Below are 26,796 nucleotides of genomic sequence, written 5' to 3'. Positions count from 1 at the left end.
CACCTGCAGGGGCGAACGGAGGGTAGGCTCCAAAGAATGTGTGCTCCTCCCAAAGTCTGGAAATAAATATGCATTTTAGCGGACTAATGTTTCAGATTTATTTGAACCGGTAACACACAGTGCTCAGTAATGCCTCTCCAATTAATAGAACTTATTATGACATTTCTCCTCCATATATAGTGAGAATTTCGCTACTCAGTACTATTTCGATTTATTAATCTTGTAACATAATTTACTGCACTACTTACAATTGTAAATCAATCTCTTTTATTATTGAATTTATTTTATTTTAAAGTTGCCTTAACTTTGTTCTCTATCGTTGATTTCACAGATAAATTACAACACTCAATATAAATTTTCTTATTGCCTCTTTTACCCCTCATCGTGTGCTTATCATTTCCTTTGTATTTATTCATTTCTCAAGCACTCCTCTCGTGCTTGCGTAGTCTGACGTTCCGCTTTCCCTTCACTCATCTCCGAATTTCAGTATCACCAGGTGATGCAATGCGTCCACCATTGTGTGTGTCCCTGTTGTTTCTTTCCTCCCCTGCCGTTAGTCCGTATTCTCTCTGCCCTTCTCGCACTTTCTTCTCTCTGTGTTTAATGCATGCATCCGTTTAATTTCAACCGGTCAGAAACATGTTTTAGACGATTCTTGCTTTCGTCGATCTGCTACTCCAACTTCTCATGCTTGTCACCGATATCATTCCAAACTGCACTAAAGTATATATTACTTCCTTGTTTTCCCACACTCGGGCAAAAGAAGGTATCTCAGAAATTAAGGAATTTAAGGGGTACGTATCTATCTTAAGATATTTTGTCAAAGGACAAAGTGAGTGAATGCATTGGCTATATTTTCCTCTGGCATTAGCAATCTGTTCGCCTCCAGTTTTCCTCTACCGTTTATTGCAATTGGTTTTCTAACCTATCGTATCATATTATCAATACTGCCTTCTCCGCTTAAGCTTGCAATTCTTTGCAGCTCTAAGCGGTAGAACTGAAAATGTTTCGACAGAATGTCACAATTTCGTTTGAATTTCTATCTTCTTTGGGATTCTATGTCGAAGAAGACGTCACAAAAAATGGTGAAAATTACCTTTCTGTCGCTCTTTCCTTTCGAAATGTATTGGGTCCATACTTATTATCGGTAATATGCTTGAGGAAGGTTGCCTGGTTCTTGGGAAAAGGATATTATGACTAAGGTATAACCGTTGATATGCATTCGCAAACGCCCAAGTTTCTCCATGACGACGAAATTTTCTTTTCGGGCGGAGGTCGTTGGGGGTCGTCGCGAAAGAAGGCCCCTCACCTCACGATGAGGACCCAACCAAAAACAGAAAAGGGTGTGTAAGCGCGTGGCCCATTGACCCAGAGTGTCGAGACGTGGGATTTCCGGAGGAAGAGAGGACAATGGCTGTGCCCGCCATGCATGTCGCCCGGCACAAAGACGACCCCCACCTCACCCCCAAGGCCAAGTTAGGAAACTTCAGCAATTCGGGCAAAAATAAGAAGAAAAAAACCAGCAGAAGCGAGAATCGGCAATGGGTCGTTTTACTTTTGCTGAGGCGAGCGCCGAGGCTCGCCAATTGAAGGAACCGGATCACGAGAGTGTCGATGAATTTGTTTCCTCACTATTTCACCTTTATTGTCACCATTGGATATCGTAGAAAGGAAACGCTGGTTTTAACAAAGCGGACTTGAGTTTGTTTAAGGATTGGCTCTCATAAAAGAAATATCTTAGCCCACATAAAAATTAAAAAAATAATTTGACTCATTTCATCGAGAGAGGAAATGTGTAAGTTTTCTCAATAGTATCTTTTTGAATCAGAGAGTCCCTTTCCAGCCACCTCGCATTGAATTTATGGAAAAGAGAGAAAGAGCACTTTAATTATGAGCATTTAGTCTTAAAAGAGTTGCTCCTATTGTCTGCCCAAGAACAAGCAAATCTTGCAAGGAGGCGCGGCTTCAAGAGAGTGTTTAGTGTGAGGAAAAGGGTGGGTGACCGGGACTGACCGGGGAAGTGACTAACCAGGGCAGCTTTCCAGATCTCACAGGACGCAAAAACAATATGCAGAGGCAAAGTATTTCCCGCAGTGGAGCGTTCCCAGAATCTCTCTCCCGAAACTGGAGCAGTCCCCAAGTGGTGGTGGTAGTGGTGGTTAAAAAAATCCCATGAAAAATGTGCCATAAATTCTCCGTGTACTTCGGAGAAGAAAAAAATATGGCTGGGAATAACCAAAAAGAAGTATCCTCCACTTAATTTCAATTATTTGACACGAAAACCGTCGTTAGTAGGTTCAGATGGGCGAAAAATATCGTGGGGCCTGGAAATATTGTCAATTGCGTGCTGGCATAAACCCTGTTTTTTTAAGGAATGCGTTCACGGTTAAAATATTGACCTCGAAGAATGACAACATGAAAGATGATCCATGCGAAAAACGAGAAAATGTTTTGTGTGAAATTGAGGTCATCATTTTTAACTTTCCTTTGCATTGTCCCTCTTTGTTGAACATAAAAAAAATGCAAAAATCGATGTACTGAAACAAAAAAAGGAGAAATCTACGGAAAAAAGAGAAAACTCCTAAAATGTCATTTCGGAAGACTATGTGGTCGATTTTCGTGGCATTGCATTACACTCGATTGAAGTGGGTTAAATAAAATTAGGTCGTCTCCATAAGAACGGTAAAATCTTTCGGAGTTTATTTCCATTTAATGTGTGTTGCTATGCAACCAGCGATCTCTCGTTGATGTCTTCTTTCGGCTCATGCTTGAATCAACTATTCTTTCGCACGATTCTCCGCAAATATCTTCAATTCCAATGAGTAGATTAACGATTGCTTTATAATCTTTGTAAAACATAAACTTTTTACCAAATTCGGGATTAATATTTCGGGCTGGCAAGAGTGAATCAGTGGGTTCGTACGTAATAATATACAGAAATTCCAGTTCCATGTGTAAATAAATAAATTTGCGCTCTCGATTCGTCTCCAAAGTACACATTTTTTTAACAGAGCACACTCAAAAATTTACTACCAGTTATCCAACGTTATATACAGGTTCATTTTCGGGGACGAAATTGGCTTTTTTCATGATAGCATGTGATAAATGCTTGAAACATGCGTAAATCTAGCCCTGATTGCAGTAGAATAAAAAAAATGTTCTCATTATTTCAAATGCGTTACCACTTCATCTTCTCCATGAGTATGAAGCGTGTTTTTAAGGATCGATGAAAGTAAATATAAAGTTATTTATCAGGAGCAAAGAATTGAAACAACAACCATTTTTACATCTTCATGGATGGATATGCATGCACGATATCAAATTACACCAATCTTTCTAGATATTGCCTATCAAGTTCCTTGTCTATGGATTGATAATTTGTGAGTTTATTGATAATTGTGTATGGATAAACTTTCGGAATGCAATAAGAGATCTAACATTAATAAGGGGCATTATATAAATCATAGTAATTGCCGAGAAATTTTTCCAGTCAAAGATTCATATTTTTCCATTTCACCTGTCGTCGTGGATTTCGTTTGGCTATTCGCGAGTTCATCAAGTCTCATTTACTTACATGAGCAGGAGATATTGGAACGAGGGACGGAAACGTCATGTCCTTACCAGTCTACGTTAATTGCATCCTCATTTGAAATCTCTGCCAACAAGCGACGCATTTAGCAATAAAATATGAAACAAGGTGTTTTTATGCTTCCAGCCATGTTTTAGTGTGCTTGGTGACTAACAAACTTTTCTTTCCTTTCAGGGCACCGGATGGATATCCCGGCTTGCTCTATTGACTCTTGCTGTGATTTTCCTGGCTCATGTGGCAGAGAGTGCTGAAGGTAAGTCGTTTTAATCTGTTTTTTCTGTAACCGTTCTGGCTGAACTAATATATTGATTGCATCGTATTATTATTATTTTGAAAGGCATAAAGAGGAGGAAACTTGCCTTCAAAATTTTATGTGAAATTTTAAACAGTAATAATAAATACAAATTTATTCTGTGCCATTATCCTATTCGATTGAAAATCTATTTTATTCGTTAAATTCAACACACTAGAAACCCACACTATTATCCCTTTACTGATAACCGATTTTCTTCCGACAAGATGAAAAAACATAACGCTGGGTTTGTTTGAAAAATGTAACAAGGACTCCGTCTTTGATTTGCCTTTAAAAGCTTTTTGTTATCTTGATTTCAAGTACAAGAAATAATCTTAAGCAAATGCAGGTACCTGTATGTAAGTTGAATCTCTAAAACTCCCGGGGGTCACACAGAATCTGTCAAGGCTAAAATGTGAAGTCGCTCATTATATTATTTGTGTACTACTCATCAAACAGACAAATCGAACTAGTTTGTCATTTTTGTCCAATCAATTAAAGTTTTCTCAGATATTGATAATGATACCCTGAAAACTGATCCCGGGGGTTTGTGGCAGGGGGCCTTCAGGTAAGGCTAAGGCTCTCTAATTATCTTTAGGCATTCGGTGTGGATGCAGCGTGGAGAGAGTCCACTCGCTGACCAATGCTTTCGTTCTGTTTGCCTTCCCGTGAGGTCATCTTGAGCTAATCGACGACCTTTCAGTGTCGGGGGGGATCGAGATGGTGAGGGGGCTAACGCACTGGCTTCCCACCCTGAGGGCGCGGGTTCAAATCCCGGCGGTGTTGAATATTTTTCAGAGGTATCTCCATCCCTACTTGAGGTGCTTTGTGGAGGGCACTTTGAGTGAGTACGCCGTCCGTCGGATGGGACGTTAAGCGGCGGACCCCTTGGCGCCTTTCGTAAAGAGTAGGCTAATGCCGACGCCGGGTTTCTCTCCACCCTTCATCCTTTCCTGTCCATCCCCTATGGCGCAAATGACCTCAGCTGTCGGTTGCCTCCCCTCAAAACTACTACTTCAGTGTCGGGGATGGGGATGCAATAGGGGGGGGAAGGGCAAGGATTGGGGGGGGGGGGCTAGCGCTTTCACCTCAGTGAGCGCGAGTACCCATCGCGGGGCGAATGTCTTTTGTTCCTCGAGCGCCTCCTCGTTCTGATTACGGCCCGGAGGCATTCCACTTCCCCCTCCCCCTCGCACTGCTTCCGTTGGCGTTCACCCGTGAACCACTTCAAACATTACCGATCTCCGGCCACTATGTAACATTTATGACCCCATTGTACATCCATTATACAAGAAGCTTTAAAATCGTAGCGTTTGGTAATTTGACAAGGGAGACTTAGGCAATAAAAAGGAAACGCAAAGAGACGTCGAAGCAATCTTATAAAGCGCCGAGTCACCGATTGTATCCCTCCGTTAATTGCCTTTGGCGGAATGTTCGAGTCCCCATTTTGCATTCGATCGATTGGCGAAGAATCAGTTTCACGTGGTAATTTCATCATTTTGAAAATATCATGATTTTCTTTGATGATTTGTTTCGAGGGATGGGAGGCGGCTGTTTTTTGAGCCATGGCCGACGGTTGCAAGGGGGGCCGCGTACCCCCTGCTAAACAATCGGGTGGCACGGCCCCCGGGAGGCTCGGCGCCGTGAAAAGCGTTACCAAGTAATACTTGATGGTTTCCTTGTTTCCCCCATTGAATGCCGAAGCTTTCATTTGACTGCGAGGCTTACGCAAGGGCATTACTCCGATGCCGCCGCAATGTGCGGTTGTGTGTCTCCTATAGTTTAGATGGCGGTGCCCCATGGAAGGCCTACGACTTGGGTGGATTCATCTAGGTCACTCATGAAGAATGACATTCCGTGCTTTGGATATGAATATAATGGTAACAATCTGGTGCTGAGGGTATTTATTATTTATTTATTGTAAAATGTCCTCGATGAACGCAATCCAGTTAAAACATAATCTACCTTGAACCTGTTTTTTTTGTTTTGACCTGCATTTACGTAAAACATTTGGTCATGATCATTCCACGGGATTATAATAAGTATTTCCCGATCACACATTTTAATGCTCGTAATTATTTCATGTGGATGTGCGTCATAATATTTTGTGCGAACTCGAAAAAAGTAACTCACTCACGACCGGCCTTGTTCTTGCATTGGACGTAAAACATTTACATCCAAATTATTTTCGTTAGTTATCAAACCATTCATTGCATTTTATTTTCTTTCGCCATTCTTTTGAAAGGGAGTTATCCTTTCAATAGGCTTGCATCTCTTCAATTGCAATTTTATGGGATCTATTAATTGTAGCAATGGACATCTCTGCATGCATTCAAATAGTGGGTTAAGTAGAGAAAGTTTAACCCGGCGAGCCGACCGTCTCAGGAATTCGTTCGTTCCTGGTGTCAGTCGGAAACTGATTGCCATAGACCAGGATGGCCTACCCTCCGGCGCCGCGCCGGATCCCGGCTCCTTTAGGGGGGCGAGACGGAGTGGGAGGCGCCGCACCGCGGGCGGGACTGGGGCGGACGCACGCTCGTGTTTCTGACCCGTCGTCGCCCCCTCGTCGGCCGGCGAGCGCTCTGCGCCCGTGAAACGCGGGCGGCATAAGAAAGAGGGGCACCCGATTGTTGCTGGGATGGTGCATCTGACCCTTGGGCAACAGACCCACTTCGCATCGCGACCCTGAAACTGCCAAGACCACATGTCGTATATCCCGGCTTCGATTAACTTCCGATCCTCATCTCTTAACTCCTCGGACTGGTCTTCAAATCAGCAGCCAAGGTGAACGTTATAATTAAGTTAATTCAGAAAATATGGAATATCTGACGATCCAATCCAATCGAGGTGAACAAAAATAAATCATTTGTTTTCCTTTCAAAATAAGGTTATCACATTTTGTTTCGTCATTAATTAGGATTCGGGATATAGTGAATGACGAGCCAAATTTCCCTCGTCTAGCTTGAAGATGGGACCATTCGACAGACGACCCCATTTTCCAATGCATTGAAAATGGGACCTTCTGGCGAATTTCAGGGAAGGAAATTGCAGACTTTGTTTTCCGAGAGTGGTTTTATACATATGTGGATTGAAATTGTGAATACTACTCGTTCAGAATAAGATATTGAGGAGAATCATCTGTTACCCACAGGCTGCTTCAGAAATCCTAACAGTGTGGAGCCCTGTCATTCTATTTCATATTTGTTTTACCCGTCACGCTTTCGTCGGTAGCTATGACAAAGCTTAAATAATTCCATAGTTCAGTTTTGTTTCGGTGTAACTATGTTGTTAGGTTAAATTCAATTTTGTCGTTTGATAGACAAAGTTGCTGAGACAGTTTGTTAACCTTGAAACGTATTTTTAGAAGCAGTCCCTACGCCTGGCTTGAGTCCATTCTCATCGGAAAATCTGGAACGATTTCTTGGGTTATGGGTTTTGAGTTAAACTTTCGATTACGAGTTTGAATTGCCAATTACATGGCAGCCTGACCTTCTTTCACCGCAGAGTCCATTATATCATGTTTTCCCCTCGGAGATAAGAGTTTTCGTGAATTGAGAGGTTCCGGATAGAAATATCCCTCCACTTCTCCTTAAAGGAGTGACCCGGAATCAGGCTTTAATAAAGGTTTCATATTTCGTAAGTTTCTCTGTATTTGCATTTGTTCTTGCAAAATATGATTTCAGAATTTACGAAAACGAAGGAGTTTCCTTTTATATTCCGGAGGTGTTTCGCGCTGTTGGCGTACCAAGGCATTCAGTCGAGTGGAACCCACGAGTTTGAAAATATCCTGAACGAGATAAATCGGGACGTTTGCATAATGTAGTTATCGCTGACTCTTTGAAAGGTTACAGAAGTGGTGTCCATATCGTGTTGGGTGAAGGGTATACATTCCATCGGGAAGGAGGATGTGGAGCGGAGAGGAGTTGGGCATGGAAACTTCAACGCATGGACGGCAGTTGGAAATGGTAAAAGACTTCGAGCGGATGCGATTACAGGCGGATAGAGACTTGAAGGGCGACACAAGTGAACACCTGCCCTGGACCGAAGTCTCTACCTTTTACAGGATTATCGATCGGGTGGCACAAGGGTAGCGGGAATTAGATGAGGGAAGGAACATGGAAAAGTGCAAGAAACGAATGCCATAATTAAAGAACCCATACGCGTTAGGAAGTAGTAACAGTTTTATTTTCGGAAAAGAGTGTTTTCGATAGTCGATCCCATAGCTCCATTTTCGTTACCCCTTCTTCGGAACGCTCATGTAGTTTCTTTCGCAGTCTCAAGAGATAAATCGTGGATGGAGTAGATCTACGACAATTTTCTTTTTGTTTGCTTGCGTAATGAAACGGGTGTAATTTTAAAGACTTAAAATTTCACTTCCCGGGGCTCGATTAATTGGCCAATTTTAAAATATCACTTAATCGAGAGCGCGATCTTGGTTTTCATCCCATCTTAAGACAGAATCCCTTCCTTTTCCTTCCGATTGCCTTCCTTTTCGGACTGTTAGCTGCCAAACTTGAATTTACGAACGCGATTTGACGATTAAAAGAGATCTCTCTTCATTTTCCGATAAAGATTGTGCCATTGTCAGTCATTTTTCCTTTTTCGAGATTACAATCCTATTCTCTTCTGTGAGAATGCTTCGTCTTGAAGCCATAGTCTTTATAATTACTCTTTTTTCATGAAATCTTAATCTTTAATAGGAATCCGTTGTAGATTAGCATTTGTTTATGTGTATATGAGTAAGCACATACTTCCGAAATGCATGTAAGCGCTCATATTTATTCACGTATAGCTAGTGCCCCAAAACTCCTCGGCACACGTCTTTGGGGTGGCTTGCGAGGTTCTCTGTAGATGTGAGCATTAAACGCTAATAGATGTTTAAGTCCGTAAAACTAAATTTGAGGGAAGATTTTAAGTATATTTTGCTCTTGAGTAAATTTTCAAATGAAGTAGCTTGACAATTTTCGTTATATTTTAAAGTGCTCCTTCATTTATCAATGTTGGTACATTTAAACTTACAAACGCACCAACGTGCATTGCGATGGTGGTTTGTAATTAGGACATTCATATAAATGCTGTGCTTTTTCGTAATTAATAAATTTTTAGTGCGTGTGCTCAATAAAACGTTTTTACCCTTTGTCATGGGCGAACGAAATGAAGAATACCATGACGTATTTGTCAATCTATATTTGCGGCTTCCATTACTTAGAGTCCGACGTCTGATCCTGGATCCCATCTAGACTGACATAGTGACCCGCTCCCAGGAATAAGACAGACGACCACTCGATTGCACCCTCCAGCGAGAAATGATACATTTTAAGCACGCTTACCACGCGTCTTGGAAATTGTGGGAAGGAAAATTATAGCGGCACGGCTCTAAAACCGTAAGGAGGGTTGAAAAATCAATTCTGAACCTTGGAGGCGGGCGGGAAATTTTCGCTCATATATTTTTCCGACCATGATATATGTGTGTATGGGTGGGAGGGCTGGTGGCGGTAGGAATGAACGCGTGGGAGGGTCGGTGCCCTATGCCGAGGTCTGACCCCCTTTCCACGAGTGAGGAGAGAGAGAGCGGGAGGGCATAAGTAGTACCTGGGGGGGGGGAGGGAGTGGGGACCCCCTTTCGATCGCCTGAATGTAGGCCCTTTGGGAGCGAGGCGAGAGGGGGGATTGGGTGGGGGGCGCCGACCGATCTTTCTCCTGCCTCCCGTGCCTCCACGCCACGGGATCCATTTCTTGGCCACGAGGAGCAACGTTGCCGCTCTTAGAGCCTTCGATTGCCGCATTGTTTGCATGATACCTTTATGTTTCGGTCGCTCAGCGCCTTGACTTCTACAGCGACGCCAGTGATGGTGGCCACAAAATACGCAGGACGATTGATCGACGTCCAAAGAACCAGGTACACTGAGGGACCATGAAAGGTGTTCTGTTTGTGTTTTTCTTGAAAGTTTAAAAATATTATAATAATATCCATTTTTCGTCAATTTGTTGGTACGCAAGTGCTTGGAAGAAAAACATTTGACTAGTTTCTGCGATTTCGAATGCATTGCGTCGGATACAGTCGGGGAGGCCATGCGTGCGGCTGCAGTGGAATAACATTCGTATTGATTACTCGGGCAAAAAATGCATCCATTCCAGCCATTGCTGATGGAGAACGACTTCGCGGGACATTATTTTAGATTATGCCTATCACTTTATAAAATATGTGCGCTTTTACACGTTTACCTATGCTACTTCCTCATGTTACTAGTTGAAGAACCATGCGCTCATTTTTTGTTTGTGAAGGAAATAAAGTCGATTCTACACACTCCACCCAAATGAGGCGATCTTATTCTTTAGAGACAGTTTTAGCCGCTGAGGGAACAAAATTGATGGAGCGATTGTCTAATTAAAAATCATTCCAATTGGGGTGAAGATAAAAGTCATTGGAAGGCCAGAAGGAGAGGATTAATGCTTATATGTATATGTTCATATAATTGGTGTTCTCAGAGGAAAGCCATGGACAGAGACGATTCGGGGAAGAGCTATATCAGCTGCGAGTGAACGGTGGTATGGTAAGAAGACCAAGAGACAGATAGATAGATACATAGAGGTCTTTATTCGGGTGAAATTGAGACCAAATGGTCCCTTCTTCAATTTAACCCATCGTTGTATACATATTATATTAGGCATTAAACTTGTAGTTACATGCATACAAATAAATACTTATAGACAGACAGAAATACATTATGCATAGATTCGCACATTTTAATATATATATATATATATATATATATATATATATATATATATATATATATATATATTAAAATGAAAATACAAAAAAATACATTAAGCTTAGAAATACATTATGAATAGATTCGCACATTTTAATATATATATATATATATATATATACATATACATGTATATATAAATTAAGTATACACCTACACATACTCAAAGTAAATGACAGTGAACAATAAAATAGGGAAAGTCTAAGCAAAGAATGAGGTTTGTGGGAAAAGCTAGGGAGAGCGTGGCATTGCTCAACTAGTAAAAACCTACACAGGAAAACACCCACGAAGAGAAGGGGGGTGTGAAAAACCTACGAACACCCTATTAATTATAGGAAAGATGCATATACATTGTAGCAATCATTTTTACATAGTATACATATTATTAAGTTACTGAAATTGAAATGAAGAAATTAAATTATATTAAACGACCCATGAAGAGTAATGAGAAACATAAAATTAACTAAAAATAATAATGCAAAATAATACTGCGTGAGATGACAAAAGAAAAAGTAGAAGCAGTGATCTGAATAGAGGCTTAGTGATATAAGGGAAGTTATACTGATTAAGTTTTGTAATGCCTAAGGAAAATGAACTTGTGAAGTGCTCTCTTAAATGTTGTTGTGGATGGAGAGAAGGAGAGGAGGAAATTTTTGTACCAATATTTAGATGTGTGGTTGGAAAGTATTCTGTAGAAATTATGGGAAGAGAGGATACAAGAAGCATTTTTAAGGAGGGGGAGCAATGCGCTTTAACCTTACCAGTGAATGCAGGGATAAGTTATTTTTCTGCAGATAGCAATTGAATGATCAGTCCAAGATAAAGTTTCATAAATAAGAGATCGCGGAAGCTTACTGCAAACCAACGCAAGAGCTGGTATTATCATGCAGCGATGGTTGGTGTCGCTACGTAATCTCTTCAAATTCATTTACTTCAGTAAATCTCCCAACCTTTCACAATTCCAAAAATGTAAAATCTCGACTTGCCCAGGAAATAAGCTGCACTTCAAACCTGCGGATAACTGCTGACCAATAGCTTAGCACCTGTTATGGTCCCTAATTATTATTTCGTACACCGCATTTATATGGGAAAATGTTTTGACTCTATTGTAAAAAACGTGAAACCAATAGTTATTCTTGCTCGTTGGGCAGAGCAAGGGAACCCGGCACGATGATACGTGATAAGGAAACTTGTATATGTTCCAGAAGTCCTTTGCGATTTTGCTCCCAGATCAAATCGGGAACTGGGGGCGCTAGTTATAGTGAGGAGCCCCTGAGAAAAGAAACGGTGGCGGCTTGCAGCTACAGGGATCGAGACAAGTATTGTGAGGTAGGGAGGGGGGTGGTGCCCGCTGCTGTGACGCCAGGAAGGGTGCCGTAGGCGAGGGAAAGGAAGAGGCCGACCGGCTCTCCGAGGAGGGACTTCATTCTAGAGGCATGCCACTCCCGAGAGCAAACTCTAGACTCAGCTAAGAGAGAAAGTGTTGGATATCTCGGAAGTTCTCGGGAAAACGCCATCCCAAGCATAGACAGCCTTTCACCAAATTAGTAATGACTTAATAGTGATTATTGTAAAAATAAGGAATCAATCATCATTAAAATCAATGTAAATATACACGTAAAATGCGTAAAAGTTTTTAAAATAATATTTATTTGAGTTATGCCGCTCTAATCTGATTTGAAAGCGACAATAAACACAGCCCTATTGTCTAATCTCCTCTCTTTTTCGTGATCAAGAATTTTTCAAACGGAATCGGTTTCCTCTTATCTGGTTTTTCGCGCATCGTTTTCCGCCGTTGTATGATTGGCCTCGCACATCAATCAAATATGAACTTTAAAATATTATTACATTGGCTCAGGTATATTTATTCCTGACTCTAGTCTTTGTGTGACTACCAGTTCATTCTTCCGATCATTTCTCATCAAAAGACAAGCATTCCCATGTCTGCCTCCGATAGTTTGACTACGTCAATTCTTTTTGAAAACATTTTTATCATTAAAATGCTCATCTTTAAAGGATTATTTTGTTTCTCCTTGAGTGCAGTACTTTAGAGAGGTATTTAGAGAATTGTCTTAAGCGTCGTATCTTGCACTGCCTATTTACATCGAATACGAAATCCTCACCTCTTCAAGTGTCTCATGTCTTATTTCCTGCGCTGTCACTCAAAACTTTGCTTCATATTCCGCGAATTTCACTCAAGACGTTCTCCAATAAAACTCTTCGAGGTGACGCAGTCGTGTGGGTTCTCGATTTGCGACCGCAAGGCACCATTTCACCATCAATTCTTTCAGTCACCACTCAATCATCTTCGGACGCGAAGGATTGGGGAAAAAAGTGCATTGCTTATTTCTTAGAGATTCAAGAGTCGTGACTGTTACACTTGTTGTCGCCAACGTCACCGTGGCATTTGTTTCCTTCTGGTTGACGGAACAACTTGTTTACGAGGACGCATTCGTGTCCTCACTCTGGCGGTTCTTGTTTGATAACCTCCGGCCTCTCGCGTATATTTGGAATTTTTTCCTCAAGGCCTCACTCCCGTTCCCATGATATTCCTGCAAACAAAGACTATTTATTACGGCCTGAGCACTTTGCTCTCCTCACTCACCCTTGACGACGAGGGACACCTCACACGGAAACATTTTCTCCCGCTATATTTCCTCTTTTGCACGCCAGGGATGGATTTCCACCTAAAAGCAGTGATTGGGATCTGTTCTTGAGTTAACTAAGATGTTATTTTTTAACGAATAACGATTTCTGGGCACATTATGGCTGAGCAAGAGTTGCCAGAACAATTAGAAGGATCAACATCTGCAACCAAAGTGAAAATAGTTGGACCATCTAAAGCACTTTTTTCTTGGTCTTGTAAATGAGAAAATAGATAAATTTATTTCCCATGTTGTAGCTGTGCTCTGATTATTTCTAATATTTCTTTGTCGTTTAGACGAGTGTATCTCGACAAGTTATCAGTGTTGTTAACTCCCTCAGAATAGAGGAACGCGACACTCTTTACCGTTAGCATTTTGATGAGCAATGAATCAGGTTCAGGCACTCCAGAGCCCATTTGACATTCCACCGTGGATGGCGCGTTAGATTGCCGGTGTCCCGCCTTGCTCTCTCCGCTTTCCGTCGTGGAGATGGATTTCGTCGGGGGTGGGGGAGAGAGGGGGAGGAAGTGGGGGCGGGGAGGACAAAGCTCTTCCGCGACTAATTGGAAATCTTCTCCCGTGGAGTCGCTTTTCCGCTTGCTTCGCTTTCTCCGCGTCGTCGCATGGCACTCGCTGGGACCCTCCCCTCCCCACCCCACCCCCGGGAACCACGCGCGGGCCTCTCCGAATCGGCGTCGGCCGAAAGAAAGGCGGCTGGTGTCGCAGCACGCCCTCTGCCGCGCCACAAACCCTTACCCAGACGACAGACAGCCCGGGGCGACAAGGATGGGGTTGTCAACAAGAGAACAATGCAACAATTTCAGAGTGTAAAAATCATTCGCCTTGACTGGGATTCGAACCCAGATCCCTCAATATCCGGTCGAGTGCTTTAGCCACTTAAGCTACCGAGCCTCGATATCTTAAGTGGCTAAAGCACTCGACGGGATATTGAGGGATCTGGGTTCGAATCCCAGTCAAGGCGAATGATTTATACACTCTGAAATTGTTGCATTGAAATGCACATTAGCGGATGACTCCGTTAAAAATTACTGTTGCGGCATCTCCCGCAGTTTCTTTGGAAGAAAACAATGGCAAGCCGCGGCTTCTTAACGGGTTTGAAGGAGTATCCGACGTTAGCTCGAGGTCCGAATCACCAGAATCCGCCCCAAGTTATCATTAATTTATGCCGGCACACCCAGTTGAGACGAGAAATCAAATGTTGCCCATGTCCAAAAGTGCTTTTTCTCAGTTTACTAAAAAAGACATATGATGACTATTTACGATTATCTAGGCTGGCTTCCTCCCACATCCATCCATTCCCGCATAACTCGATCGCTTCTCTCCGAGAGGCCATATGAGGATGTGCAGGAAAACTCTCGAACCAAATGGTCGCTTTGCGATTCGAAAATATTCTCTCCATTTCCCTTCCCCTTATACATATGCATGTCAAGATGGAAGACACTCCCCCCCCCCACCCGGTCTACGCGGCCGCCCCAGCAGCGCTCTTCCCCGCCACCCTTTCCCGATGCCACCAGAGGTAGATACCCCCACTGAAACGTTCAAGACTGCTCGTACTGCTCCCTCATTCTCTTCCGTGCTGAAAATATTTCCCAGATTTTTCTTCCCTTTCACGCGCCCATTTTAGAGGTTTATCATAAAAAATGTTCACTTCGGAGATTGGGACGAAGGCCTGCTTTTTGGGCTTGTGATTCCGAGAGATCAATTTTATCACGCACACTTCAATGTAATTTCCAAAACATCCTCTATATTCTATCGTTCGTTTTTCATTTATCGCTCTTTCATGCTGTTCTACTCTGTGCCACCTTCCTATCTGCTCTTTGCGAATTCTCTACGTCTTGAGCGCTTTGGGACCAAATGACCCCAAGGGCCAGAAGCCCGTTACAAATGGCATCTGGCCCTCCGCTCTAATTTTTGATTCACCACCATCGCAGTTATCAACCTGAAGATTGTTTCTTGTGTATTTAGGATGGAGCCCACCTCATGCTAGGCCCTAAGGCGTGCGGGTGTGATTCCCACGTGAAGAGGGGTGGGGGGGTGATTTTGTGAAATACTTCTGCTTTCGGAGACGTTCCACTCACCAGAAAATCGATTCCCTTGGATTTGAGATGGAGTTCTCTTAAAGAATCGCAAGAGTTCGAGATTCGGAGTCAAAAAGACCGAAAGCTTCGGGGACCATTCGTTGGAAAAACTATGAAGATGCGACATTCATGACAGCTGTGTCGATAATCAGTTCATCATCTTGCACATTCTGAAGGAAGCTTTTCAATTAATAGTAATAATCTTCTTATTCAATAATCAAAGTCAGTCGAAACACTTTGAAAATGAATTATTAGTTTCTTGAGGTATTTTCTTTTCTTCATTTTTAAAGCCATCGATGGTTATTTACACATTCCCTTGCGTGATTTCAATACTTACAAACAACCGGAGCATTATCGCTCCCTTTTTCTGCAAAGTTGAAAATCGTAGCCCCGCCGTCCTGTTTAACTATGATTCCCATATCGGTTTCGGATGTCTTCGATTGTCCGTTGCTACTCTCCTGCGTAACAATGCCCGAGAGTTACAAATCTTCGACTTTGGTAACAAAGTTACGTCACGCCACGCGTGTCTTACCCACGAGAGGAGGTGGATCCGCATTCGTGGGCAGCGCGCGCGTGCGTGCGTGCGTGAGGGAGGGAGGGGGTGCGATTCGTGGGAGGAATACGCTCGCTGGCCATGGCGCTTCCCATTTGCGACGCCGAAAGCGATGCTCGCGTGCAATTTTTATCACGCACCTGCAGAAACCATTTGCGATTGAGGATTACTCGTAAACGTGGGTCATAATGTTCCCAACCTCCCATTTATCTCTGGCTTTTCTCCTAGAGTGCCGCGTTAAAATGGTAAAGAGGCGATTAAATAAAAAAATAGCATGCAGGAAATCGACAAAATATTTACGCTGCCAATTCTAATTATCTCCTGCGATGTTGGTGTCGTATTCTGTCATCTGGACCTACTCGGCATGATTGCCACACGGCAGAGGCATTGACTCAATGCTCCATGAGAGTTTATCAAATAAATCTTAAATGAAGATAGTCTTTTTTCTGTTTAAAAATGTCAAAGCGCAGGGTATGGCTTCCAAATGAATGTTGTAATTGTAATTTACTACAACGGAGCAATTGGCTCTCTTTTCAAGGGCAAAGGATCGATATCAAATGAAAATGTCGTATGATTCATTTGCACTCATTTAGCATACCCTTGATTTAACCGTAAATAACGAACATTCAATTTTTTTTCAAGTTAAGCCCACACATGTTTTTACGTACACGATAATGACTTAACCTTACTCAATTGTTGACATTTTTTAATTTATGAAAGAAAAGATAAATGTAGCAATCGGAGGATAAAAAATTGACCAAATTCGGTATTTTAGTAAAAAGAAGTTGAAAGGCATTACTCTTGAGCTGTTAGAGAAGTGAAAATATTCAGAATCGGGTTGGTTAGTCACTTTCCATTTGCCATATTTATGTTTTCATTTATGGTACTCAGAGAATCACACTGCATGGTGTTTCCCCAGTATTTGGCCCGTGGAGATACAAGCAGAGTTCTCGCTCCCGGCCTGCCACCCCCTACTGCATTCATCATCTCGCGGGTAGACGAGGGATGTTGTTCTAATCGCGGGTGAAGAAAGTGCACCCGGATGGATGATTTCAGTCGTTTCTTAAAGCGAGGCTTGCGATATTCGAACATCGTTCAATGAATCATCCTTCCCCTCTTCAATCGGCTGGCTCCATTTCTCACGACCTCCGAGATAATGAAGCGAGCGAAGTGTAGCATGGTAAACCTCTCGGACGTACGCCGCAGTCTGATTGCTGCAAAAGAATTTCTGTAAGACGGTAGAGATGAAAGGAAAATCTTGATAAGCCTCCGCTAAGGCATCTGATTCTTGATTATTCTTCCCGTTCGCGATCCTAAAGCCCTGAATTTGCTACGGATATATTTTCTTTATTGTGGAGGCCACAGAATGAAAAATCTTTTTTTTTTAATGGGCCATATTCAGCGGAAGAAATCGTTCTCTTTGTCCTGGGGACGAAATGAATTCTTTTTCTTGAGACTCATTCCTCTGAACCCACAGTCACGTGCAATCATGAAAAATCATGGTCTTTTTGGCCGCACGACATGCGATTCATTGGTATTCTACGACGCGAGGCGGTGTTGAAGGAAGGTTCTCTCTCTCCGAGCTAGAAAATCTCTAGTCGTCATATCTTTGGTTTGAACGTGCCGTGGAATAGCAATGGGTTCTAAGGATAGTAGACATGATCATCCACAGAACGACGGTCTCTGAAAGTGACTCCATCTTTCGTTTGAGCATAAAAGCAAACATCGTTTTCCCGCACCTCAAACGCTTGTAATTAGTTATTTGAAGCATTGATATTACTTGGGAGTGGGAGACAGGCATTTCCGATGCTGAAGTGTTGCAATAATAATACTTTATTCATGGTACAACCGTATTAAATGTCGTCGATATAAATATTATTTAACATATAAACATAAGTTCTTAAATGCGATGAAGATATTCACAAAAGAATTCATCCAATGAGTAAAGTGGGTGAGCAAGTAACCAGGTGTAATATACCCTATTCTTGATACTCTCGATACCGTCTGATTTCAAGTGAGTAGGCAGATAGTTATACAGTCGTATGTTCATATTATGAAATGTGTTGTAAGTTGATGACAATCTACAATAAGTAGTATTTAGATTTGATTTACATCTTGTGGAGTAGTTATGGATATTATATCTTAACTGGTAAGTTTCTAGATTAACTTTCACATGAATCAGAGCCTTGAAGATTTCATAAACTAAATACAGTCATGATTCAGTACCTAATAAAAAAGAGGTTTGCAGGAATCATGTGGTGGTATATTAGCAAGAGATCGAATAGCTCTCTTTTGTTGCAGCAAAATTTGTTTAACATGTGGGGAATGACCCCATAACTCAAGACCACAATTCAAATGACATTGAAAGAAGGCAAAGTAAAGCATTAAACGATCCTCATTTGAAATGAGAAAGTTGAGCTTTCTTAACATAGGAACAGCTTTATTCATTGTATTAATGGTCTGATTGATGTGAGTCTCCCAGTTAAGTTTTGCGTCAATATAAATTCCTAGTATTTTAGCAGTTTCAATATCAGTTATTTTTATTTAAGACTACAGATGATAACTGGAAGACTGCAATGATGGTAACGTTGGCTATAGTAGCATAACCACGATGCTGTTTTCCCATTAAAGCAGATTTCATGGCATACAGACATTTTTATTGTAGTTCTATTTGCTTATACGTTAACGACTCATAAAAAAAGTTGCTATCGTAGTCTTTTACATCGCCGGAACGCACAGTACAGTGACGTAAACCTCAAATCTCTTTCAATATTCATGCGTTCGAACAACTCCAGCATTGAGATGTAAATGAAAACATTTGCGGGAAATCTAGCATTTTCCTCGCCCATTTTAATGGAACAGCTGAGAGAGCGTGAGGGAAAGCTTTGAACGCCAGCGCCAAAAAAAAAGATGCGACTGCGAGATGCGAATTGACATCAGTGAGATGGAATGGCCAAAAAAGACGTCGAAGGTCGAGATGTATACACTGCGGTGTAAGACATGGAAAACGTCGTAAATTTTCCTTTTGTCTCTCACAACTCTTCTCTCCGCTTGAGAATAACATTTTCGCGAGTCATCCACCGCACCCTCCTCTGAAATATTCAAAACAAGGATTTTCGACTTCGACGTAAATGAAATTAAAAAATTTCCGTTAAAAAACTTTTTCCTCTTGTTTGAAATGAAGTTTGGCCAAATTATCCTCTCGCATTTCAATTCCCACGATGAGATTGGAAAATTAAAGAAATGAGTTCGTACATGTTTGCGCGAAGCATATGGAATTAGCGGAGGGACAAGACCACTGCTACTAACTATGTATACTGGAATGAATTCGCGGAGAAAACATTGGAGGGAAAAGTAAAACCAAGCCACAAATTGAAAAAACAGTTCGCATGATGAGATAATGAGGCTGTTTATGAGAATTGGACGAGATATTAATGGAGGGCTGTAGTTATCGATTGCGGCTTTTTAAAAAATTATGATTATTATTTTGATGAAAGTTCTGCGAAAATACATTCACATCCACCTACATTATCCAAGAAGGCATCGGAAGGACAACGTGTACCGGGAGGATGTCAGCGGACCAACGGTATTTGCTGCCAGCAGAATTGTTCGTCTACAAATGCTTGAATGTATATAAGCTCAGACACAAAAACACTCTTTTGCGTATTTGTTTTTTACTATTTAAGTATAATTTAATATGTACATAGAATACAAGTGTTATTTGAATATACGTTCCCCTCTCGGCAGACTTGTTATATTCCCCCTGTCACAATGAATACCTAGTCCCTTCATTTTGAGTGGCTATAAATAGGAGGAAATGGTTTCGCTAGAATAAAAGAAGGAGAGAAAACGTGATCAGCATGAAGACGTTTGAATTTCCGGGCTGAAGGGACTTGGGATTGCAGGTGAGGCGACCCGCGTAGGCCGGCCCGCGGCTTTGGATTTTCCGGCCAAACCGACTGTTTATCCATGAGGTCCGACACAAATTGTAATTCGTTGTATTCGTTCAATCATAGTTACCCGGGACGTTGCGCTTCCACTGCAAAGAAACGCTGTATTCATGGCCCAAATGATTTATTTGCCCGGCGAGAATTCGAGGCGCGTCACTGCTGAGGATTTCGCGCTTGGCGTAACGTCGCCCGGCAACGAGTCGTCTGTCCCCCCACCCCCCTCCTTCTCCGAGGTTTGGATTACATTTTACCCTCGCAACCTTCCCATTTCGCAATTCGATTTAGATCCAAGCGGAAAGAGCATGGATGGGCAATAGTAGGTACGTATGGATACGAATACCCTGAAATCTGCTCAATCATAACAGTACACGAAACGAGGCTTTCTTTCGTGCAATTTGAAAAATACAAGGACAGACATGATTTTTTTTAATTTTACTTTTTTTGAGACAAAATTACAAGATTCGACGATTCTATTCCTGAATTTCGTAGAATTTAGGCTTTTTCACCGTAATCACGGACATGGTGAGAATCCCGAAAATACCTTTTAGGTATTATTATTATTAGGTAATCTACCGGTTAAGGTAGGTTTTTGGATGGACAAAGCTACCAAATAAATATTTTGTGACTCCTAACAAAACACAAAATCCAGAATCCTACTCTACATCAGACCCCTCTTCATCTCTGAGTACTTTCTTCCTCCCTTCATCCAGTCCAACATCCCTATCCTGTTCCATCCCTTTCCTCGTTTGCCTAACATTCTCCCCTCTATTACAGAATTCAACATCCCACTGCCGGTCAATACCCCCTTTATCCACTTTTCCTGCCTCCATAGGATTGCTCCCAACAAACCCCTCTCTTCGCCCACCATACCAAGTACTTCCTCGTTTGTTTTCTTCTCTGTCCATTTCACCTTCTCCATTCTTCTCCACACCCACATTTCAAAAGCCTCCAATCTACGTCTATCCTCCTGCTTCAATGACCACGTTTCCGCGCCGTACATATAGTATAGTAGCTCCGCTCCACATCAAAGTTTTTACGAGTCTTTTCTTAACATCCTCACTCAACGTTCATGTCATCAACTCTCTCCTCCTTGTGAAAGCCTCTTTGCCAAGCGCAAGTCTTCTCCTTACGTCCCTACTACTTTCACCGTGTTGGTCAAAAACACTACCGAGATACGTAAACAGTTCTACCTGCTCTAGTTTTTGCCCTCCTATTCTAATGTTTAGCTTAGCCTTTTTCTTCCTAGAAAATCGCGTAACCTTTGTGTTAATAATATTGATTCTCATCCCATACCTGTCGCACTGAATATCTAATGCACCCAGCAATGCTTGCAATCCCTTGGTGGACTGACAAACTAAAGCTTGGTCATCAGCGAACCTAACTGATTTTACGAATTCCCCGCCCACTTTCATTCCTACCTCGATTTCTTCTCATGCATCTTTGATCATTTCCTCTGCATACAGATTGAACGGTGATAATGGGCAACCCTGCCTTACACCTCTCACTAACACTGCCCAGCCGGACTCCCCGTTCCCCACCCGCACCTGTGCAGTCTGAGACATGTACAGGTTGCGGATTAGCCTCCTTTCCCTCCAATCTAATCCTATTCTCTGCAGAATACTCATTAGTTTTTCCCAATACACTCTATCAAACGCTTTTCGAAGTCTACGAAACAGGCAAATACCTCCTGGTTGTGTTCTATATTCCCCTCGATTAATAATCTCATTACTGCAATGGCATCACGCGTACCTCTCCCCCTCCTACACCCGAACTGGTTATCCCCTAAGTAATCATTTGCCCTACTCTCCATCCTTTTGTTTGTGATCCTGAGAACAACTTTAGCTGTGTGCGATATCAAACTTATTGTCCTGTAGTCATCACATGATGTACCCTTTACCTTTTCGGAATAGGCTTTCGAGTATTATTCCGGGTGAAATGAATTATGCCTTCTTCGCTCGTAACAACCTTTGTTTTCAATCATTGAAATTGAGCAACAGGTGGTCGGAGAAAGTCGGGGTAATATTAGAAGTTGGAAAACCCCCTGTATGTGTGTATATATAGTATATATATATATATATATATATATATATATATATATATATATGTATGTATATATATATACACATAGAAATAGAATTAATCCTTCTATTTCTTCCGATGAAGACGGAGCTGAATTCCGTCGTAATGATCAAGAAATAACGCGTGAGTGATCTTTTTGTTTCTTATATTGTTTGTTGCTGTCCAAGTTTGATATATATATATATATATATATATATATATACACGCTATATACACACACACATATGCAGGGCGCATCACGGATCGAACGCGGCACTTCCAGGAAATTATCTTTGGTTTCAATCGTAAAATTTTTTAAGTGAACGATTGTATTCAATCAGCTATTATTTTGATCTCACAGTGCGCCAAGTCACCTGAAGTGAAAGTTTAATTGCTGATTATACGCATCGTGTTTCACGTTCTTCAATTATTAAGCTACTGGATGCTCAGTGTTCATTGTTAGCAGTTTTGTTCTGATTGTCATAAAATATGCTGGAAAAATAGAAATTATCGAATTGAGCTAGGTGTTGGTAGAAATGGATAATTTAATTAATCGTTGAATAATTATATCTATTTTCACGCAGCTGACCAGGCTTTCAAGAACACCAGTTTGTAAGCTAACGAAACTAATATTTTGGTTTAAACAGATAAAACAAAGTTTTTATGAAAATATCCTTGAGGACTGAATGCGTGGACAATGTTTTTTTCAAATTGTTCTTACCTTTTCAGAGGATACAGGGGACTTCATCATTACTTAATGATTTGATATTATTTTTGAGCTTATGAAACATTCGATGACTATCACTTTGTGATGACTCTTGTTCAAATCAGTCTAGGCTCCTCAATATCGCTAAATTTGTATGGTTTAGAATTCGTTACTTTAATACGACGAATAGGAATAGGGTAATTTTATCAATGTGTCTACGACATAAAAAATATTCGGCATTTATTGGCAAACGAAATATATATGTATACCTACAGATTCAAATACTCAATCTTACCTCTCACGATACGCAAATACAACGAAATTAAAAACCAGAAGATCGTAAAAATCAAATTAACTAAAATACTGAAATTTCGAGAATTAGTCAAATACAACCATGTTTTGCGTGATGTATACAGATATAATATGTGCACGAAAGTTTTTGCATATGAACTAACATATGCAAACACTTTCGCGGACTTTTGAGTGAATGTATGGACCAATAATTCCGCATGCTTTAACACCCCCTGCTACACGCCAGGCTGCGGTTTGCGGAGTATTGTTTGTATATAGATGAATATTTATGTGTCTTTAGAATTCAAGAAAGCCTTAGGCAAGGTTCTTCTCGAGGAATTGATACACAGACTGTATGACAGACGATTGAAGTACAAAAGATACTATGGTAATGATGAGGAACTGACCAACTGGATTGGGAACCCCATATCTAACCGTAAACTAGAAGTTGCCCTCGATTGGGTGAGCTTATTAGAGACAAGCAGTTCCAGAAATGACAGGAACCTTGTGTCAACTCGGGATTTGACGAGGGTGTTCCATCACAACTTTGGTATTTTCAAATTTTGAACTGATTTCTAGCCCTTTTTGAACAATGAACTTGGTTAAACATTTGATAATTTGTAATTAATCTTGTAAGAATTGACTAATATGTATCAAAATAAAAGTGGATATCCGGGCCGCAGATATTCCGTGGAATCTATGGTATGCCCTTACTTCACCAGACCCCCGGAATTTATTTTCCAGAATTTTTCTATTTTCCGGGCGTGGCTGTCGTTAATTGTGTCCAAGCTGGAAACTCGGTCGTCAGAGCATGTGACCGAATCATGTCCGGAGAACGCCTCCTACTCCATGCATTTTGTGTTTAGAAATGGGGTAATTTCCTTCAGACACTGTTTATACGGTGTAGCTTTAGGATGTAACCAAAAATTATCTTGCTTCTGGCGTTGCCAGATGAGGCGCCACATTATTCGCCATATTTCCCAGTAACCAAACCACCATAACCAATGCGGACACCATGTGTCCATGGATGTTATGACCTTTGGGTTCGCAGGCGGGTTCAGTGCCCATTTTGATCAATCCGACCGGCCCCTAGCCGAGAAATGAAACATTTTACCACAATGTGTAACAAATTAATATTTGCGTTGCTCATGTAGACTTTTATAAATTTAGAAAAAGAAAAATTAGGCTAAACTTTTTGAGATTCTATCTCATAGGTTCCTTTAATAAGTCGTTTGAAATGATTGTGTAGGACGTGAAAGTTTGTGTATACCTGTATGTCGAAAAATTTCTTACATATTGAGTGTGCCTTTCATGTTGAAGTGTCATGTATACATATAGAAACGCGAAGTAAGGTGGTGATCATTGCTGGTTCAAAATGCGACTGGCGAACATTGGTTAAGAGTCAAAAATCTGTATTCTCAGTCATTGTTTTAACGATTTTCAAACTCTTTCCGGACCATGTCAATTGAATTCCCGAGCTTTCTTAAGAAATATTCATTCAGTCGTCTTTATTTTTGCATTCATGCGGTCGATTCATCTTTCTTAACACTCTCCAATTTACTGTAAATCACGAAGGTAAATTTAGATAATTTTCTTGTCTCCGACTGAAGAGTATGTATGTGCTTCTACGTGTATTTGAGATCTAGAAATCTTTGCGCATAAGCGTGTCGCGGTGTCCTTCCGTGTCCGGGATGGCGCCACCTCCCTCTTCCTGCTCCCCTCGTTCAATGCCTACAATTTCGAGGGTCCCCTCCCTCCCCCTCTCCATCCTTCCCACCCCCCCCGTTCCCGCCCCTTTTATTTTCATTCCGTAAGCGAGGAGAGGAGGAATACGTTTGGAGCCCGCGACCCCAAACTGGAGTGGCGCGTATTTGAGCCAATGGGTCACCACTCCGTCCTTTCACCCTCTCCCCCTGGCGACGGTCCAACGGGAAGGAGAGGAAGAGGGCGACAGCTGTCACCCGACCTTGCCCCCACCCGCTTAACAGACTAAACAAGTTACCCCGTCATTCCTAATCTCAATGACCGCCACCGCTATCGTCACGGAATATTCTCCTAAATCTTCCCCTTATGCATTTATTCCTGCCCTTAAGGCTGCTGACGAGGCATTATGGATCACCCGCCAGTTGAGAGATTTGATGATGGAATTTAGAAGACGTGTGTTTTATTTTATAACAGCCTAAATGATCGTGCTGACTTTTCTTTGACTAGGATCCGAATAACATGTTCGTAAAGTAAGGGCCGTTTTCTTATGTTATATTTTGGCGGGCCGCGAACAACGGTGTGCCATCTATTGATTGTATCCGAAGCCGCTGAAGTTATTGTTTTGACTAAGTATTGCTTTTCCAGTCGGTGAATGCCCTTTTTCTTAACGTTTGGTGTCCCACCATCATCTCTCACACTCCCATGCGGAAGTTCGCGATATATTAAGCGGAAAAGTAGAAAATTTATTTGGTACTTTCATCCAATCATTAGTTTTCAAATACAACCGATATGGACGGACTGCGTGCCCGTGGATTCGGGTACTTTTTTATTATTTCTGTTTAAGTTGATGATTATCCTTACCATTATGACACTGAAGACCTTAAAATATCGCGATGCGAAGGGAATAATTTTCTTCCTGAAATTTACTTTTAATCATGGTAGTTATCGGTAGGACCTGATCTGCGGACGTGACTGCGCATTGCTGTGTAAAAAATGTAAATGTAAAAAATTGTAATGTCACTTAATAATCTTGGTAAGCGTTATTTACTAATTGATATTTCTACATCTACGTAGTATCCCGCAAGCCACCGCAAGGGTGTGTGGCGGAGGGTTTTAGGCCAATCTACATCCACAAAGTCTTATATACATGTATTCTTGTAAAAAACCTTATACAACTTACACGCATGCAAATACACATAACATCAACTAACTTACACATGCACCTACGAAGATACCTTATGTCTACGCAACGTTTAATCTTGTCCTGACTTGTAAATCTTTACTATTTCTATATCGACTTTGATTTATTATTATTATGATTCCTGATTGTCCGCGGAAAGAACGAGTATTTATATCTATCTGTACTGGAATCCATCTCCCTTATTTTATTATCTTTGTGGCATAACCTACCTTAATAGTGGGGCGCCATTAAGTATTCCTTTACTGTCGTTGTGGAGCTCGTTTGTTCTGAGCCTTTCCAAAAGCCCAAGTCTCGCTTGTTCTCTTCGCATCTTAAGCGACTTCCAGCCTAAAAGGTCGGTCACACTCCTCTTCTTATCGTAACAATTTTTCACGAATCTGGCGGATTTTCTCTGGACAACTATACAATCTAATGCATATTTGTTCCTTTATATACATCTATCATACTATTCCACCATTACTTAATAGGGACAAATAAGAAAGAATGATACACTATTAGCCAAAGTAACTACGAATTAACAAAGTCCTTTTTTGCTCTGTGCATTCCTTTGTCCGCTAGCCTCGTTCAAAGATGTGTCGTTATCTCAACTCTTGTGCGGTTAGTTATCCATATCAACAACGACAAATTGAAACAATGGATTGAGTGAAGAGAGACGTTTACAAAGGACACCTAATGAAGAGGGGAAATTGTAATGCAGCGATCTACGGAAGGCCACAATGGAAGGGGGAAACGGCTCAGAGAGGGAGATAAGTGCGAGAAGAAGCAGGCGATGGGAGACGTGAGCGCAATAAACAAATGAGGAACGAAGATATTAGCAGCATAGACTGGAAAGCTGCCACGAACCAATCCGCGGATTTATATTCCGTGTTGGTCTGTATCCGCATCTGTCTGAGCTGCTATTGGTCGAAACGAACGAAAACGCCTCATCTTGC

The 26,796-nt window shown here is 41.5% G+C and overlaps 1 protein-coding gene across 1 annotated transcript in view; it reads left to right on the top strand.

Annotated features, from left to right (window-relative positions):
• Window positions 1-26,796, top strand: part of Cht7 (chitinase 7) — a 174,136-nt gene that overhangs the window by 121,634 nt on the left and 25,706 nt on the right. Inside the window, exon 2 of the mRNA XM_071586184.1 lies at window positions 3,764-3,842. Within this exon, the coding sequence (XP_071442285.1) occupies window positions 3,764-3,842 (79 nt within the window). The remainder of the gene's footprint in view (window positions 1-3,763; window positions 3,843-26,796) is intronic.

This window comes from Hetaerina americana, unplaced genomic scaffold (assembly GCF_022747635.1).
Source record: "Hetaerina americana unplaced genomic scaffold, ioHetAmer1.1.p SCAF_21, whole genome shotgun sequence".
Taxonomy (NCBI): domain Eukaryota; kingdom Metazoa; phylum Arthropoda; class Insecta; order Odonata; family Calopterygidae; genus Hetaerina; species Hetaerina americana.
This window is presented reverse-complemented; position numbering and strand designations above follow the sequence as displayed.